This window comes from Thamnophis elegans, chromosome 2, assembly GCF_009769535.1.
Source record: "Thamnophis elegans isolate rThaEle1 chromosome 2, rThaEle1.pri, whole genome shotgun sequence".
Lineage (NCBI taxonomy): Eukaryota > Metazoa > Chordata > Lepidosauria > Squamata > Colubridae > Thamnophis > Thamnophis elegans.
This window is the reverse complement of record NC_045542.1, coordinates 88723033-88743079: the sequence shown is the minus strand read 5'-3', so window position 1 is coordinate 88743079 and position 20047 is coordinate 88723033. Positions and strand designations below refer to the sequence as shown.

The 20047-nt window shown below is 36.6% G+C and overlaps 1 protein-coding gene across 3 annotated transcripts in view; it reads left to right on the top strand.

Moving 5' to 3' along the window:
- The window catches only part of RASGEF1C (RasGEF domain family member 1C), a 52183-nt gene extending 32563 nt beyond the window's left edge, over nt 1-19620 (top strand). For all 3 annotated transcript variants that reach the window (XM_032208668.1, XM_032208666.1, XM_032208667.1), the window contains 7 exons: nt 514-616; nt 716-795; nt 1256-1351; nt 6237-6332; nt 7810-7933; nt 10796-10868; nt 14652-19620. In XM_032208668.1, coding sequence (XP_032064559.1) covers nt 514-616; nt 716-795; nt 1256-1351; nt 6237-6332; nt 7810-7933; nt 10796-10868; nt 14652-14676 — 597 coding nt within the window. In that variant the 3' untranslated portion in view covers nt 14677-19620. The remainder of the gene's footprint in view (nt 1-513; nt 617-715; nt 796-1255; nt 1352-6236; nt 6333-7809; nt 7934-10795; nt 10869-14651) is intronic.
- The last annotated feature ends 427 nt before the right edge of the window (nt 19621-20047 follow it).

Below are 20047 nucleotides of genomic sequence, written 5' to 3'. Positions count from 1 at the left end.
CTTCCTGATTACAGCTCCCATCTGCTCATTGAGCAGAAACTCTGAGTCCAGGAAGACTCCCACTCTTTAATGGTGAAATAGTCCCATCTAACATAGGCAGTGGAGAAAAATGAACTTATTTGTGGTCTACAGAACTAAGACAGACATTGAGGATGCCTTTACTGCCTCTCTAATTAATTAAAGCCTGGGAAAAAATATAATAGTTGTCATTGCGCTGATAATTTGCTAGACAGGATATTTCTGGAATTAATTGTCTTTTGTGTATACGTTTGTCAGATCAGCAGTGAAGACTTATTTTTTAAAGGTATACTAGACTTCAGTCACTGTCTAATTGGAATTTTGATTCCTAGAGCTACCAGGAGTGAATGTCAATAATCAAAGTGATTTGAATGAGATTATCCAACATGCTAAAACATTGGATTGAGCAGTAAAAAAATAAGACATTTCCTATTGATGGAGTGATGACATTTCAATCATTTTTTTTTACATTTTCATCTGCTTGTTTATTTACAGCCCGCCAAAAAGAAGCAGAGGGCACAAGTCATTGAATTCTTCATTGATGTCGCCCGGGAGTGCTTTAACATAGGGAACTTTAATTCACTGATGGCAATCATCTGTAAGTGTGCCCATGTCACTTCTGTATCGCTTTAAGGGTATTCAACAATTATTCTGTTTCTTAATGTTCTCCTCCATTGGTCATCTTCTTTCCCTCCAGCTGGAATGAATATGAGTCCAGTATCTAGGCTAAAGAAGACCTGGTCAAAAGTGAAAACAGCCAAGTTTTTTATTCTTGAGGTAATACATTGAGAGTGTATGTTTGTTGAGACTTGAATGTTCATAATCGAGGGTCACATGATTAAATGGAATTCTCATACCATGTCAGATTCTTCACCCAGATATCCCAGAATGGAAAAGTTCTCACAGAAGAGTAAATTCATTTCAATCCAGATACAATCACAAATAAAGTAGGAACAAGCCACATACCCCAAAAATTTAACATTAGGAAGTGTATTATATGCATCCTTAGGAATTTATTCCATAAAAACATAAAGAGGGAGAATAAAAGGAGATAACAGAAAGTGACTGATCTGCAGGGGGGGAAATCAAGTCATCTTCTCAATTCACTTGTGTGACGTAGTCTTTTTATCAAGTTATATAAACTTTGTGATGGAAAGATAATACCAGCTTTTATCTGACTCGAGAACTTACACATGGCCCTTCTCTCTTCACACACCACCACTCCCTCTTATTTCAGCACCAGATGGATCCTACTGGCAATTTTTACAACTACAGGACTGCCTTAAGAGGAGCTGCTCATCGGTCCCTAACAGCACACAGCAACAGGGAAAAGGTAATATTCTTATTATAACTGTAAACGTTTTACATGCCACCTCCAGGATTTTATCCTTGTCCTGTGAAGTGAGTGAGGCTGAAAGACAGCTGCTTGTGATAAAACATGGTCTTCTACTTGGATACATCCAATTTTAGCCTTGCAGTCTAACTGCACATTGTGTAAAACAGTATTTCTCCTTCCATAAAGTAAGTAAGTAAGTAAGTAAGTAAGTAAGTAAGTAAGTAAGTAAGTAAGATCTTTATTACGGTCAAAGACCAGCAATGTACATTTGTCTTTACACTATATTAAAAATACTAACATTAAAATGTAATTAAAAGTATTTACATTAAAAGTGGATAATAACATTGTGGTCCAAAGATTGTTAAAGGTATGTCCAGATAATTGGTACAAGATGGTACTATACTGTAGCTAATTTTTTTCTTATGGACATTGCAGCAGCACAGAATTTTGCCACTGCATACGTGGTAACCGGGTTAGTGTCCTGGAGGAGAAAGCATAGATAAAGTGAAGTGAGTGAGGCTGAAAGACAGCTGCTTGTGATAAAACATGGGCTTCTACTTGGATACATCCAATTTTAGCCTTGCAGTCTAACTACACATTGTGTAAAACAGTATTTTGCCTTCCATAAAGAAAAGCTGTGGGGATGTCATACATGCAGAATTACAAGATTGTCACATAACTAAAAACAGCACTGCTTGTGCCTTTGTGATTATCCAAAATTTGCTAGTTTGGGCTAGTGGTTACGGTACCAGGCTGGAAACCAGCAGACTGTGCCTTACCTATGAAAGCCAGCTGGGTGACTTTGGGCCACTCGGTCTCTTTTAGCCCAACTTGCTTCACAGGGTTGCTGTTGTAAGAAAAATAGGAGGAAGAAAGAGTATCAGGTATGTTTGCCATCTTGAATTATTTATAAAAAATAATAAGGATAAGATAAAAACAAATAATACCTTCCCAAGAAAACTGTATTCATGTGATTATTTATTTAGAAATATTTCTTAAATAGATACAATTAAACCATAATAGTTAGGTTCATATATCATTCTAAGTAAAAATGAATTAAATTATATGATTACTATGGGTGAACCAAGTGTATAGTTTCCAACATCCCTCAATATTTAACATGCTGCAGAGGGAAGATGAAATTTGGAATCTAATAACATCTGGAAGCAGATGTTTTACCCCTTTCTAAAATATTATTACCTCTTGGAAGGATGCAGTAGACAATATCTTTATTCATGCTGGGAAAAATGTAATAAAATCTTATGATTACTTATTTAAGGACAATATTATTCATTGCTGATCCTATAACCAAATTCCATTCTTGTCTTTTGAAGGGTATGTATAAAATAGGATGCTTAGAGTTGTTGGTTGGTTTCTTTATCACTTGAATAAAGAAAACATAATATTTTTCTACATTTCTTATGTTAGACAATGGCTAATTTTAAAAAAAAAGTTAAAAATTGTCAGCCTAGAAGCTTGGATTTGTGAACTGCCGGAAGCAAGATCTGTATGGATAAAGATAAAGAGAGTGCAAGAGACAATCTGCTGTTTCAATTTAGGCATATATAATATCATGAAGTGAATTATTTTAGGCAAATTAAAGAGATGAATATCTTAACACTTTAATTGACAATCTTATTTGCCTTGCAAATCTTCAACACATTCAAGTATGTGCCATTCACATCCATTGCATTCTAAAGGAGTATTATCAAGAAGCAACTGCCTGATGAATTTAATTTGGTATACTGAGAATAAAGGAAGCTAAATAGGAAAGCCAAAATGATGTCATAGAATCTTGGCCATCAATGCTTTTTTGGAGGTTGGCATCCATCCCTTTACAGTTTTACCTGAAATTATTTAATTTTGTTATTTCTACCATTTATATCAACATACATTGGATATGAGACAGTTAAAAAGCAGTAGGAATTTATATAACCAGCGTATGAAAAAAAGAAGCAATAAAGGGCAGCATGGAGAGAGATGAACTCAGTGTGACAGAAATAAAATCCAAACTCCTGTCAATTAAAAATGGTTGAATTAGCATATTAAAAACTGAGAGAAATAGCAACATTTTGCCGGGAAACTAATTAAGGGTAAATAGCTAGAGCTGCTTGCGTGGGGTGATCCGGTTACCCTGGGCACACAGATACAAGGGGCTTCATTGAAAGTGTAATTTGATGTTTGAGAAAATCAGATAGATTTATACTTTCAATCAGTGAAAATATAATCTCGAGCATTATTTCAGTCTTCTGAAGTCATCAGTCAATCAACAGACAAAGAGAGGGAAAGTGAAAGGAAAGGAAAGCACCAAAATAAAGTGCAATGAGAAGGGAATGGTGGGATGTGAACATTGTGTCTTTTTTTTCTTTCTCAGAGTTTTATAAAACAAGGAATCTATTCTTTCCTGCTGCTAGAAAAAAATATCTTATTTCACATGATTTTAGAGTCACAAAAAGGTCATGATGGATGGATGGGCTCATGCAGGAAACAGCAATTCAGTAGATGTTTTGGTCTTGAACTTTATAGCTCTAATCTGAATTGAGTTCAGAAACTTACTGAGTCCATGCAGAGTAGTTCGACATCTTATTGGAAGATGACAGATATACATTACTGTAACTTTTGGTAAATAAAGGATCCAAAATCAGTCTTATAATACAGTCATTGTAGGGTTTAGCCTTTTGTGCTTCCTACATACTTTCTTCCTATTCTCTAAAAACCTCTTTAACACAGATGAATAGAAATGGTGCACCAGCAGATTTTCACACCTGCTTCTTTGATGTTAAGAGAGAAAAACAGGAAGGCCAACTTCCACAATATTTCATTATGCATTTCCACCACAGTTTTGCCCCATCAGAGTCAACTTTGAAATCTGTTTAATCTCCCAATATTTTAGGGAGCTGAATCAGCCTTCTGTGGTGTGAAATTTCCATTAGATGCTCTGTGAACTTTGGTTCAGGGTAATATTTGCATTGGTCACTAAGCACAGAGGCCACACACACACACAGCATGATCTGTAAAAGAGTCCAAAATATTGTCAATGGAATTTTCTTATAGCTTTTTCAGGGGCTGCTGTTTAGGTTTTATATAGGACTTCCTTGCAGCTAATTGTTACCCATGCAGTAATTAGCAAGTGTATAGTTGTAGAATGAATACTTGTGTCCTGTCATTGCTCTGCAGTTTGTGATAATGTATTTCACTTTCTCTTTTACAGTATTTTAAGGCTGAACTTTTACTAGCAGCGTATAATAGGAAGAGAAACTGAACGATGTATTTATTATGAATATCCCAAAGAAAGCAAATTGCTTGTTTTCTCTTTCAGGTACAGTGTAGAGAAAGAATCACAAATAACTTGAAGATGTATCCAAATGATTGACTTGCTTATTGGTATCTATGGGCTCTGGAGATTTGATTGACAGCATTCCAGTTTTTATCACCAGTCACTGGCATTGCTGATAAAGCAAACTTGGGAGAAGAACATCGTACCTTCAGTTTCTCATCTTCAAGAATAGCTGATTTCATTGCAGGACAATGTGAATGATTCCTCCCTCTTCCCTAGCATAGATAGGAAAACCATTTGTCTGAGCAATGGTTTCTGATCTCAGAATTTTATATAAAGCAAATCTAAGATTGCCTCTCTCCCTCTCCCTCCCTCTTTTTCTTTTCCTTATCTGCAGCATACTTCTTCAGATTAAGCTGATAAATATTGCTACTCTGTGTGTGTGTGCTTGTGTATAGACACATAACCACACATAGAATACATGCAATTGTATTTTCTAAGGCTCTAGATTAGAAACCAAGGGACTGTGAGCTCTGTTTCCTAAAGGCATAGAAACCAGATGGTGACTTTCAGACGCTTACTCTCTCTTGAACCAACCCACCTCACAGGGCTATTATTAGGGAAATAGAAGGGAATATTATATACACTGCCTTAAGTTGCAAAAATAAATGGATATCAATGTATGGAAAGGGAAGGAAGGAAGGAAGGAAGGAAGGAAGGAAGGAAGGAAGGAAGGAAGGAAGGAAGGAAGGAAGGAAGGAAGGAAGGTAGGTAGGTAGGTAGGTAGGTAGGTAGGTAGGTAGGTAGGTAGGTAGGACAATTGTACCTCTTCAGGCTAATCCGAGAAAATGGCTTTTTCTATAATGAATTATCTTGTATTCAAAATGAGTTGGGTGTTGGACTACATCTTTGCACTGGTTTCTACATGAGCTTATCCACTCCAAATTATACAGAATTAGTTATAGTTAGAAAAGTTCCAAATTCAAAATGAAACTATACATGTAAAGGATAATATAGCTAAAGTAAACCCATGCTGTTTCACTTGATTTCATTGGTGTTGATCCATAACAAAATCAAGCTCTGTATAAAAAGCATTTTATCCATGGGTGCCAGTGTTACAACATAACTAAACATATTTTATTCATATGTGGGAATGTCTGCTGCGTGCATCACAGGTTTTTGCCACAAATATCTGTTCCATATGTTTGCTAAATGGGATTAATTGTCAATGTTTACATGGCTTTGTAGATTCCTCTACAGATTGTTGATATTTACTAAATTCACATTAAAATTTTCCTTTGCATAAAATGATCTTATTTACCCATTAAATATTAACCAGTTAAACAATAATACCTAATCAGTCAAACACCTGCAATGTATTTAGTCTTTGTGGAATTATTGTACCTATGTTTGTGTCCTTTGCCTTTGTGTGTGCAGTGAAGATTAGTTCAGCCCTGCAGATATTTCATGGAACCATTAGGCCTGGCTCACATTACTGTTTGTTCATTAGAATTGAAAAGTTAATCTCTTTACTTTGTGTGAGTTGTTTTTTGTGCATCAATAATAGAACAGCCAGAGACAATTGTTATGCCATTCTCTTCACAGATTGTGATCCCCTTCTTCAGCCTACTGATCAAAGATATTTATTTTTTGAATGAGGGATGTGCAAACCGCCTTCCAAATGGGCATGTCAACTTTGAAGTAAGCACAGCAAGTATTATTTATCCCCGCAAATGTTTCCTATACCATGGAGCTTTTGTTTCTATATAAAAAGAGATTCTTGCAATCTTATTTCAAGATATATTTTTTTCAAACCACAAATGCATTCCATGTGTACAAGGCCTGCACATCAGTTAGCTACACAAGAGAATTTTCTCAGCTCCTTTCCCCATCTTTAAAAAAAACATCCCCTGAAGATCAAAGGGACCTGTTCAGGTGATAGAAGAGGATGTAGTCAGAGGCAGAAACATGGATATTTACTTTGCCTACAAAATTATATTTTTCTCCTTATAGGATTCTTTAGCTCCCCTTCTTCTCCGCAACTATTTTTCTGTTATCACCCTTTCCTGCTCTGGGTATCAAACAGGGCCTGCTTTCTTCCAGCAGAATTTTGCAGGGAAGGAGAATCATAGCAAATTGTGTCTTCCATCTTATCACTTAAGAAAATGAGGTATTTTGGGGAGGATTATGACCTGGGAAGCAGCAGTAGCTACCCTGCAGAGCAGTTGGGATGGAAATTAGCTGCTGTGGCAGCTAATGCAGAACTGGGAAACATCTCCCCCCCCCCCCAAAAAAAAACCCACCCAGGGGCAGAAACCCAAGTCTTAAGGGACAATTTTGTTTGCAGAAGCCAAGTGAGAATAGTACACATAATTGACAGTTTATGCTCCTGCATATGTTATACATTTACGATATCAGTATTTAATTTTTAAATAATGTTTTACAAATTCAAACTGAATGAAGTACCCTTGGAATAAAGCTTTGCATCAGTATTCACTACCAAAACTACTCTAAGGATTGTGTTAAAACAATAAACCTAATCAGGTTAAAAATGTCAAATGAATATATTATTCTTTGGTTTATGGTTATTTATTAATACCAATGAGTATTTAAAAATAATCCATCTAATTAATATGTATGATAATAATTATTCAAATAGATTATTAGTGGTGAATTTCAGTTATTATTACTGTTTATGTCTTATATTGATGAATAAATTTTCATCACTATATTTATAACTTGATATTTTTTCATATATTTACTTAGTCTTTACCAAGAATTTAGCCTTTACTGTCAAGTAAGAGGTAATAGTAAAGAAGTTAAAGAAGGAATCTGATTTGGAATTAATGATGTATTATTATAATTATGTCAATACTTAGCTATATTCATATATTGTATAAGTACTTAATCTTAATTAGTGAGATGCCTAATTTTAGAAGGCTGCCAAAATAGTCTTGCAGCAAATTTATGTAAAGCACATAAGCTGTTGAATTCCAGATTAAAGTATTTTATCCATTCCACATTACAGAAATATAGAAAAGCTTCACAGGGATCACATACTCTCATTTTTTGCAGACATGTTATCAGATTAATATTGGATTATTCTGGAGACTCAGTCCTAATTTTTCTGGAATATTATTTTCTTTGATCTAAACATTTCTTTTTAAAATTGATACAGAAATTCTTGGAACTGGCTAAACAAGTAGGAGAATTCATAACATGGAAACAAGTTGAATGTCCGTTTGAGCGTGATGATAATATAATCCACTATTTACATACTGCCCCTATCTTTACCGAAGATGGTAAGAACACCCTGATTTCATGAATGAATAGGGATCTGCTACTGACATTGTTCTGTATGATTGACTGAAAATATGGGGTTTTTTTTTTGGAATGGGCTCTTGTACAAATCCGCATTGTCTACAATTGGTAGCAATTAGGATGATTATGGAGGACATCTTTTTATAGTTAATCATTCCACAGAGCAATAGACCTGAAGGCCTTGCTGTGCTAGCGTTGCGCAACATGCAAACAAATCTATTCTTTTGCAAATCATGTTTGTGATGGCTTCAGGCACAGAAAGTAGAGGCCAACTTCCACCTTTTGTGCTATGCTTGGAAAAAAACTAAAGTTATTTTGGATGCAGTTAATCATGCCCATTTGTTATGGAGCTTTTGTCTGATTTTTCTTCCTATCCTCTTGATAGATCATGTTACCCTGTGTCCTTTCATAATAAATTAATTCAGTCATATCCAATTATCCTCATGTCAGAGATGAGGCATGGATGAATTAACTCTGCCTACAGGCTTTATAGACTTTTGGTATGTTTCTGACCTTTGCACTGTTAAATAAAAGTCCTTAAAACTAATTCACACAAATGATATGAAACATTTGGGATATTATTGGTTATAGATACATTCAGATACAGCAAGTAAAAAAAATAATTTTGAAACCCCCTAAGAAAGCGTCAGAACTTTAAATGAACAAATGAAGCAATTACATTTGGTCCCATAAAAGAGAAAGATTCAGTTCGTCCTGAAGGTTCTTGCATTCTGGAGTGACAAAGGGCACTTCAGCAGATGGGTCACTCATCTTAGGCAGTGGGTTTGGGGTCTGATGCAATGGAACAGGCATGGAAATACAGGTATTTTGGGGCTGTTTTAAGAACAAAGAATGGGCAGAAAGGCTTACATGGCATCTATGGGCTTCACACTTCCATGTTGTTTTCCCAAGTATTGTGACTTCTGCAAAGAAAAGCAGGAGGAAAGTGCACTGTTAGTAGATTCATTTCTAGGAGTTTTGTAAATCACATGTGAATAGAACTGTATTAGGCAAAAATGAGAACACCCTAATAAGTCCCAGTTTCTTAGTCAAATCCCTGTCATCTGAGCATCAGATGGCTCCTGTGATGGCTCTCACATGCTTTAGAATGCTACCTCCAGTATAAAAACCAAATTACAACAAGCTTTATATTGGCCTTCCGGCACATGGAGAAGAAGGAAATTGGGTAGTAGGAGCACAGTAGAAATGGAACCTATAAATATATCTTTCTTATGCTCTCATCATCTAATCTTCAGTGCTTGGATCTGGCTCATAAATGTAGTTATGTAGTGGGTCCAGATACAGATTTGTTTTTATTTGATGTATGAAGCCAATTATTATCATTTTAAGATGTGGATGCTCCAAACACCCATTAATTTTAAGCTGTAATTACAAATACCTATGTAGTACATCCTTGTGCAATATGATCCTATGCAGATTCCAGATGAGCATGTAAATTAATCTCTCCCCCACATGCTGAATATATATATGTGTGTGTGTGTGTGTGTGTGTGTGTGTGTGTTTTTATTTGTGCTGATAAATAAAGGGAGACTAGTATAGATCTATTTCAAGCTATTTAGCTCTCATCAGCTAGCCATACCCTTACTGGGATTTGAACCTGGGCTATATTGCACACTAGGCATACTAGGCAGAGATCTTAGCCATTAGGCCACAGGCTCTTATCCGTTTATCAGCGAAGCCAGGGTGAAGGTATCTATTAGATTTTTTTTTTTTACAACCCCTGGTAAGCCCCAATTATGGGAGGAAGCTAACTGCTTCCATCATCTGTCCTTCGGCTCGTCACAAGAGCCCATCACGACAGAAACCCAATATTTTTACTGTTGCCTTTGTTATATTTGTGTTTTTTATATATATATATTCATTCCTGAGATAATGCTGGCTTTTCCAATAAATGAGGAATTTTCAATGTTTTGTCAGGAAACATCACTGCAATAGCAGAAGTATTTTCCTACCTTTTATGCACTAGGAAGTGTTGATATATCTGACTTGCTTGGTTCCCATATTCTATCTCACTGTATCAGCATGGCACCGGATCCAAGATGTTAAAGGCTGTGAAACAATAAGTTTACTAGTTCTGTTTTAATGTAAGGGGAGATACCAATGCAGTTGTTTCTGCACAGTAACTAAGCTGTTATTGGATTTGATGATTACAAAGGGTAGCTTAGGGAAAGAAGGAAATTATGATGCAACTTTAGAGAAAGAAGGTAAAATCTCAGTGCATTTATAGCCAGTATTAAGATTGGAAGCCACTTCTTTAAAACATTTTTTTTCATTTCTCTCTTTTTATTTCTTCTTTACCTATTTGTTTTTCTTTATTCTTATTTTCAACTTAAAATTGGTACTTTTAAAATTCTGTTGAAAATCTAATTAATACAAGTTAACAAGGCCTTAATTGTTGTAAGAGTACGTGGAAAATACCTTGGGAGACGGGGCAAAGGGATGCTGCCTTGCGAACAGCCAGATAAGAGACTGCATAGACCTCAGTTATATAGTAGGTAGAATGAGATACCCAGCAGTTCTCGGACTGTACAGGTGACTCTGGGAAAATTTTACTTTCAAACCTGGAAGATTGATATCAGGCAAACCAAAGAGGAAATATGACCAGATAATTTAATTCTGTTTCAGTGTAAAGCTACATTAACAATATCTTCAGAACAGAATATGTTAACAGAATTCAAAAGAATTTGTGAACAAGAAAGTTGGCCTAGCTGTGCAGATTGTTTCCTTACTTTTAACAAGCATCCAGTTTTGTTTTGTTAACTGTTAACAGTAATTCAGTAATGGATTTGTGTTTTTTCTCCCCCAATCTCATTTTTTTTTAGGTTTGTATTTGGCTTCCTATGAAAGTGAAAGTCCAGAAAACCAAACAGAAAAAGAGAGATGGAAAAACCTAAGGTACTTACACTTTTAATCCAAGTTGAAATTTCGTATTGGTGTAGAAAAGATGGACAACCTGCTGAAAAGGTTATCTTCTCTCTCACCCATAAATAATGACAAACTTGGCTAGAAATAAAAGGCTACCATAGGAATTAAAATACCTTTGGGTACATGCAAATGTAATGATTGCATGATTTATTACAATATTTGTTCATTGCTATTTTTATTGGCATCTTTGTTCATAACACATACCTAAACATATCTACACAGTATGTTAAGAGTCTCTTTGGACATATAAATGAAAGCCCGTAGATGACTCTGGATGGAAATCTTCATTTTTCTGAGAGAAGGCTTTTTCTGAGGCTTTCTTCGTATTTTTCTTTGTTTATCCTTTTTATAGCATAGAATTTTCATGTTTTTTCACTTCAATATGTTAGGTGTCTAAGTCACTGGTTTTCATTGATCACAAAAACAATAATCAACGGTCCAATTAGAGAGATTTCCTACAACACAAATAAAAGTTTAAAGCCTTTGTAGCTGGAGCCACAAATGGACTACCTTATTCTGGAGAATGCTATTTTCTCACTGAACCTTCTATAAGAGACATTTCCAATAACAAGCCAGAAGATTAAAAAAAAAAAACCTATTATAGTTGGTCCCTGAAATTCATGATGGAAAGTTGAAATCCAGAGTGTTGTATTAATTAAGGTGTTTAAATAAGAGGTACTTGGTGCTCCATGAGCTTGATTGTTTTCTTGCAGACATTTCATTATCCAACTAGGTGGCATCCTTAGTAAGAAGTGGGGTTTGCTCTCAGTTTATATTCTAGTGGCTAGACAAAACCCCACTCCTTATTAGCACTGATGATGTTACATAGTTTGGTGTTCTGACTCCCAACCCTCCGTATGTAGAGGCACTCCAAGACAAGATTACTGCTAGACAATTTATTCATAGTAAATTAACACACTGACAAGACCTGGGCAGCAATCCAGACTTCCAAGGTAAGAAATACACCCGAGAGCTTCTCCAGCGTTGGTATATCAGTTGAATCCTGCAAACAGCCTCCTCCCAAAGTCTCTCCTTGGGAGGAGCCTAATTACAACCACCTGGGTCCAATTATCTTCTGTATCTGCGTAGTTGCTCTCGGCGTTTATCTGCCCACCTTTGTTTGGCGTCGGGGACCAATTCCCTCTGCACCTCCTCACCGCTCAAGGGCCTGACGTCCTCACTATTGCTCCAGGGCCTGACCTCAGGGACCAACTCCCTTTGGCTTTCACCGCTGCTCCATGCCTCAGGCATCTCCTGGTGGCCAACCAGCCTCTCTGGTCCCTGCTCGGAATTGGAACCCTGTCCAGGGTCCTCCACATCTTCCAGAGCCGACTCATAAGGCCCCTCACTGTTGGAGTCTGTTTGCAGCTCCAACGGCTCCTGCTGGGCCACAACAGTTTGGGTAATGAAATGTCTGCAAGAAAACAACCAGGATCAGAGAGCACCAAGGGCCCTCATTTCAACCCTGAGCTACAAATATTCTCCTTTATTGGTGTTGAAATAGGACCAGGAAAATTCCCACTTCATGTCCACCCCTAACCATGGAAGCTCAGTAGCTGGCACACTGTCAGTGCAATCCATATAACAAGGATTTGGGGTTGTGGGAAAAATGGCGGAAGCAGTGTTATATATGCCTCTTTGAGGTTCTAGGGCAGTGATGGGCAACCTTTTTGGCGTGGTGTGTCAAAAATCGGCAAAAAATCGAGCATAACTCGCGTTGTGTGTCACTTCGACAAAAACATAATTTTGCGCAATTTATAGTTTAAACTACAAAAATGTATAATTGCAATATATAATTGTATTTAATAAACCAAAAACAAATTATTTAACATACCTGCTTAGTAACTTCTTTGTTAAGCGCTTTTGCATGCTGAGCTATGGAGTGAGCAATGCTCAAACTTGCAGAGTTTAAATTTGTAGAGCCTTTCATAAATTTAAGGATGGAGCTAGATTGGCTCTTATAAAGGTGTAGCTTCCTGGAAATGTATTCCCTCCTTTCATCCTCACTTTTTTCCAAGAGCTGGGAATGATTAGTTTCAAAATGTCTATTTATATTCCACGTTTTGCTTACTACCATTTCACTACATAGAACGCAAAATGATCTGCCATTTTTTTTTCTATAATGCTATACATCTCGCTCCATGTCTCTTGAAAGGGTCGGCCACTGCCACTACCACTCCCTTTACTTAACCTTTGTTTTTTATTTTTTGGGTGCTCCATCAGTGGGCCAGTGACAGCAGATAGAATTATAGGTAGCCAATTAGGGGTTAACTAGCCTAACAAGCTAACACAACCTCCCCCTCACTTATCTCAGTTATTGTGGGCAATTACAAGTCCATGGCACCCCAATAGTTGCTGCTAATGGCGCTCACAGTTCCCGTTGGCACTCCGCTGTTCCCTGCTGTGGTGCGGTCGTAACCGACAGTCCCAGGAGTAGACTCTCTGTGCCGGCCTGACTGGAGAGAGGCGCGCACTGTTCCCGCGCTCCTCTCCTGCGGGTCCTCCCTCGCCGCACTGATGACGTGTGTGCGCACGGCACGCACGCCTTACCAGCAGCCCCTGCACTCAGAAAGGGGCGGCGGCGATACAGTAAGTGAGTGTGGGCGGGGGAGATCACACGTCCCACCCCCCCGTTCCTCCAGCACAGATTCTTTCATCCTCGGCGGCCGTGCAGGAGCCGAGGATGAATCGCATGAAATCCTGTGCGTGTCACCCCAAATGGCTACGCGTGTCAGCACTGACACACGTGTCATAGGTTCGCCATCACTGTTCTAGGGGGAAAGCATATTATAAATATAATACACAATCTGATCAACAAGATAGGCAAGTATGAATAAAATAAAATAATTTAGTATGTGCAAATGTCTATCGAAGCTACTTGAGAGGTAAGATCAGAATGTTTGCAAAGCAATGGCTATTTTAGCCATTTATTTCTTTATTGCTTTTGTAAGGCCATCTAAATTCCTAATTATTCTGGGCGTCACATTGTATTAAAAAACAGTTAAAATAATACAGAAGAACAATAGGCATTCAGCAGCAGCAATAAAATTGTAATCCACATATTTTCAGAAGGGGCCCCACACATTTCTTATCTCAAGGCTTGAGGAAGGGGTCCGGTTTTCAAGGCTTGTTTGATCAAGGTCAGGATAGAAGCTGTTTGGATATAGTGGCGGGTGTGTGTGTGTTAATGAAAAAGCAGAATTTGGATTTTCAAAGCCCTAGATCCTTACTGCTCCATTTATTTAATGGAGGATGGGAACTGGGCATGCTGCAAAGCATTGTCGCAATTTCTGGATCTTCATGAACCCAGTAGAGGTTCCAGGAAAAACCTTTGCCATCTGTTTAGCAAAAAATTATCTCTGGAACTTGTCTTGTTGCCTTCAAGCTATTTTTATTTATTTATTTTTTAATAAATTATATGGCTGCCCAACTCACTCTCAGTGACTCCGGGCAGCTTACAAAGATGACACATTTGATAATGTATCAAGATAACACGATCAGAGGAAATAGTTATAATAAAAAGTGAGTTTTTATACATAATTATTCTCAACTAACTGTCTTTGGTCTCATGACTTTGTAATGTAGCTACCCATTGTGATGAGAATGTACACTGATAGTTGCTATTCCTGCCTTGAATTGCTGTTTTCCTTTATAAATCTGGCACTTAGATGAGTGAGACCAAATTAATTCTAAATAACTTTATGCCATATTTGTTTCCCCTCTTTTTACTACTTTCGTGTTTTTGTTTTGTAGGTCAACTATCTTAGGAAAGACCTGAAGACAATAATCTATAAATATACTAGAAGAAACTAAGTCAGCAAAACTACTTTGCACTATGGATTCCAAAGATGCCTATTTGGGATTTAGAATATTTTATTCTTTATTTTTGTGTGCGTTTGGGGGCTCTCTAACGCAATTAACTGGATTCATCAGAAAGACTCAAGTGAGTAGTCTTTTTACTGCACACAGTGTTGCTACAGCCAATATGGAACCTTATAGTGACAAGCCAGTCGAGATTTGATCTTGGCTTTATCAGAACCAAGTCCTTATTGCTATTTAAACTTGACTTTCTAAAAGAAAAAGCAAGAAAAGTCATGGTGCTGCAATCCAAAACAGTCTCCACGGATGAGTACAGGGTTTGTATCTCAGAAGCAGGGTGAATCTGATAATAACTCAAAGAGAACTGTGAAAAGTAGATGTTGCAATTACATTATGCTACTACATATTTTTCCTCCACAATCCTCAGCCTCAATGAAGAATATTCCAACATCAGGAAATAAATGACTAATAGAAAACCATATTAAAATAACCCACGTATGCTACTTTTTTAATATTGAAAGTTTCGAGCTGTTGAAGATGTGTTATGTCTCCTTCCGTTTGGAGTCCGAATCATCTTTGATCTTCATAGGGAACTCCTAAGCTCTTCAGATGACTTCTCATGTGACCCTTATGATATAAAGCATGTAGCATATTCTCTAGTTCTGTTGACTGTTGAGATGCGACAGTCTTTAAAGAATCTTGCATCGTTAACAGAAAGGAAATCTGTTAAGGACTGCAACAGTTGCTTTCACCTACTTATTTTCTCTTTATCAGAGAAAAGAAATATTTTGGAAAAGATAATCATGTGATAGTAGGGCTCTTATCTCTAGTGTGTCTTACAGTCTATGAATTGTTGCACTGAAATTATCAATACCACGTTCCTAAGATGGGTCCCTTATTTTATGGTTCCTCTGTGTAGGCGATGGCCACTGCCTCCCAGCTATGGCATTCTTTCTCGAATTCCTGACTTCGAGATGCATTTAGGGCTACAGATTTGGGAGCTATAGGGAAAGTTGACTAATGGGGAATGAACAATCAGGCAGTAATATGTCTGCCATAATGCTTAGTGGGAGGGCAAGCAATGGTTGCAAATTATACTCAAATAGCCTTTTTATAAGTAACGGGAGTAAAACAAATCCATAGCTTACTGCTTACTGTGTAGAATTGCAGTAAAGTGAAAATCTTCATTTTAATAACTGGGATGTTTTCATAATAAAATTGTATCAGAAAGACTCATAATTCAGATTCTGACATTTGCAAGTAATATCCTGCACAGCGTGGGCTTGGCTTGAGAATTACAGGTAGCTGATGCCACATATATAGATGAGACTCATGCCAATGTACATATTTTATGCATCATTTAAATGCATTCCAAGATTCAACCAGTTCCAACATAGGACATTGGCACAGTGACCAATAGGTGGAATTTAGAGAGTTCACTCCTGCCTTCCATCATATGCAAGAGTTTGGCATGCTGGTCAAAATCTCAACTGGTATTTACATTAACAGTAAAGCAGTCATTAGGCACTGGATAGGTTTGAACCTTAATTTGCTTCTGAATATGTCTGTATTGAAATTCTATCATATTCCTTCTGGGTATTGTCACAAGGAGCCTTTTTGTTTCTTTTAGTAAAGCAATCTTAGGTTCTAGAATATAACTTAAGTTATTTATCTGCACAAGCCTTCTTGACAACCTATTTCTTTCCATCACATCTACTTCACTGTGTGCTGATATATAATGCTGGCACAGAAATGTTTAATACCAGTCTAAATGAATGATTTTTCATTAAAAAAATATATGTTGATCTGACCCTAGTTAGATATTTGTGGCCTATGACAGATAAGAAAGAATTTTGTGCATGTGCACATTTTCCTCAGGCAACCAATCAGTGAATATATAAATATAGCTACTGTGTATGATCAATTCTAAACTTGTGTCAAATTCAACAGTTTATGCACCTACTATGTCAGAATATAGTAGCTATTTCATGTAGCTATTGCAAAAGACCTACAGTATTTGAATTATCTAGATCATGGGTGTCAAACTTGCCACATCATGTTGCCAACATGTGACTTTTTGCAACTTTTTCCATTTCCCGGAGCTGGGGTAGGCGTGACCTACGCATGACACACCTGAACCATGGGCCACCAGTTTGACACCCTGATATAGATGTATTCAGACCGCTTCAGTAACCATCTCAGCATCTGAATAGGAAGCAAGATAAATTTATTTCTCTATTTGTTAGCTCTTTTCTGTAGTAAATTTTGAAAAATGGAGGAATGCCACAAAAATATAGTGAGGTAGATGTCTCAGATTTTAAACAGGAAAAAAAGAACATCTAAGTTGTAAGAATGTTCAGTCTGATGGAACTAGAATAGATAGGAAAAATGGTTAGAAATATGTCTAAAAATACTGTATGTAGAAAGAAACATAGAATGTCAAAAATAAATCCAGAATTGTTTCTTTTGGATTGGGCTACTGGCTGAATAGATATTGAAAAAAGTACAAAAAACAGTATGCCTTTATTTCAGCAAAGCACCTGATAAATATTTTGTGGCAAAATGTCTTAATTGTGTTTTTGCTGGCAGTGACCTTCATAGATGAATTCACAGTTGTAGAATCAATGAGTTCTTATCAATTATTCATTAAATCAAGGAAACATTTGAATGAGGTGCCATAGTAGAAGTGTATACTTCAACCATTGATCCATCTTAGATGCAGAGAAATCTTTTTTCCAGATGATCCATAATATGAATAACTGTTACCTCATAGCAGTAACCCATTCAAAATGCTATTGATGGAAGGCTGAGTAAGATCATATAAATTGCAGCATAACACAGTACAAATGTCTGCCTTCAGGTGTGCTCAAATTCAGAACACTAATGTATGGTAGACAACATCTGGTTTAACAGTGGTACATGAGGTTTCCAGATTATAACAAATGTGAAAAAGCTACAAAACAGTGCCATGAACATTAATAGAACCATAATATTTAGGAACAAGAATAAATACTTCCTTATTTGGGACTAATCAGATTTGTCTGGTCCTGTATATGTTTTTGAATAAGAATTAAGAAAGATGAGGCAAACACGAGAAAGATGAGACAAATACCAGACGGTCTGATGTAGAAAACAAGACAATGTTGCTTCGCTTCTTATCCAGAAGACAGGATTAATCTAATGGGCTTAAGTTAGGGAAGATGAATGTTGACTGAATGGTAGGAAGAAGATGAAAGAGCCATTTTATAATGGTTTAATGATAATTCACTGTTCTGCATGAGAAAATTTGCAAAGCAAATTGTAACTTAGAAGTGCAAAATGCCTAATTAAACCCCAAAACAATGATAATACAAATCTTAAAAACATAATAAACATAACAAAAAATGTGGAGGAGGAGGCAATATTCTGGCTGCCTTTGAACTAAGCCCAGAAGCCCATCTGGAAGATATTCTTATGCAGGATTTCCTGCATTTACAAAGGGTTGAATTACTAAATATCCCACAGTTGATACTAATGGGATTATCCCATTAGATTATTAATAATAATCTACTAAAAGATGACTTAGATTTAATAGACCAAATACATAGTGATGTTTTCTTTTGCTGAAGAGAACACAGCTTTTTCTCCTTAAATGCTACTAAATAAATCCAAGGATTATATTAATTCACCTTTGTCTGAAAGTAACTCTAACTGTAGCCAGATTTTAACAATTGACATATTTGACTTTCTGAGATCATGGTGATCAAATGTATTTCTACTTATTTAAGTAAGAGTGATAAAATAATATATGCATATTAGAATGCTGAGATTGATTTCTCAGCTAGTATCGGTTGCAAATATTTCATTATTTGTATTTGCAAACAGTGATTTGGCTAGGTATAAAAAACAAAGCAAATCTGTATTTCAAATACATAATATGAATACATTGTACACACTCTTTCAGAAAGCATAAAACCCAATTTATTGAATGAATAGTACATACTAGGTTTCACAGGAGGAAAATATTCCAAATAATTCACCTATATTTCATCAGAAACTATTATAAATGGATTCAGCTCTGCATACTGAAAATTGCTAAGCTTATGAAAGAATCCTCAGTCTTCGGCCGAAACTGAGCCTCTGGTCTGACCTTATACAATGAGCAAGGCAGTCATTTTAAACTGAGTTATGGACATACTGAATGCATTTTTTAAAAATGCAGCCTGCCTAAGATTGGAAATGCAATTTGTTATCCATTTAATAGGAAAAGGCAGTATTTCTTTCAGCTGTAGTTCTGGAATCATATTCACATCATTACAGAAATTTAGAATCTTGAGATGAATGTAATTACTTCAATTCCATTTAAAACGTTTCAGAATGAGATAATCCAAAACCTAAGCAACAGTCAAATACATTCGAATCGGTGCTGCTTTCACTAAAAGTATAGTAAGAATCAATTATGGCAATGAATAACTTTCATGAACCACTACGGAATGAGAACAGTCTGCTTCTCAAACAGGTGAGGAATGAACTGCACGATCAAAACAAAGCTTTCATTTATCTAACTATTATTATAGTAGCTAATTTTAATAACTAGCACCAGTCACTAAAATGTGACCGTAAATGTGACTCCCTGTAAAATACCTGATATTTTTTAGATTTAAAACTTGATGTGATGCCAGCTTTCATTTAATAAAATAATTACTGAATCCCACCTACAATAACCATACAGCGTATTGTATGTGTAAATACCAAACCATAATTGGTGCTATGGAAATGCCTAGCACTCTTCTTATCTCCTACCCTGCTTAAAAAGTTACTGGTCCTATTCAATTCTCCTTGAATGAAAATTCTACGAAGGAAGAGGGATTAATGATATACGGGTAGTCCTCAATTTATAACCATTTGTTTAGTGACTGTTTGAAGTTACAAGGCACTGAAAAAGTGATTTATGACCAGTTTTATCTATGACCATTGCAGCATCCTCATGGTCACATGATCAAAATTCAGGCGCTTGGCAACTATTTTGCTTAGCAGTGGAAATGTTTGGCTGGATTATGGTTGCAAGTAGAGAGGACTACCTGTAACTCTGCCAGGCTTGACTTCCTTTGCCAGGCTCATAGCTTTCAATATGTCACACACAATGGTTTGCAAAGCAGAGCTCCCCAAATTCTGCAGGATTCTCAACAAGAGAATCCCAGGTGTCATATATGAAGAGAAAACTGCATTATCTTCAATGGTAAAGCTTATTCTGAGTCAGCCTACATTCCTGGGGACATTATGGACACATTGAGCTTATATTATTAATTCAGCTGAAAGCAACATGTAAAGTATTACCTACAGCAGTGTGA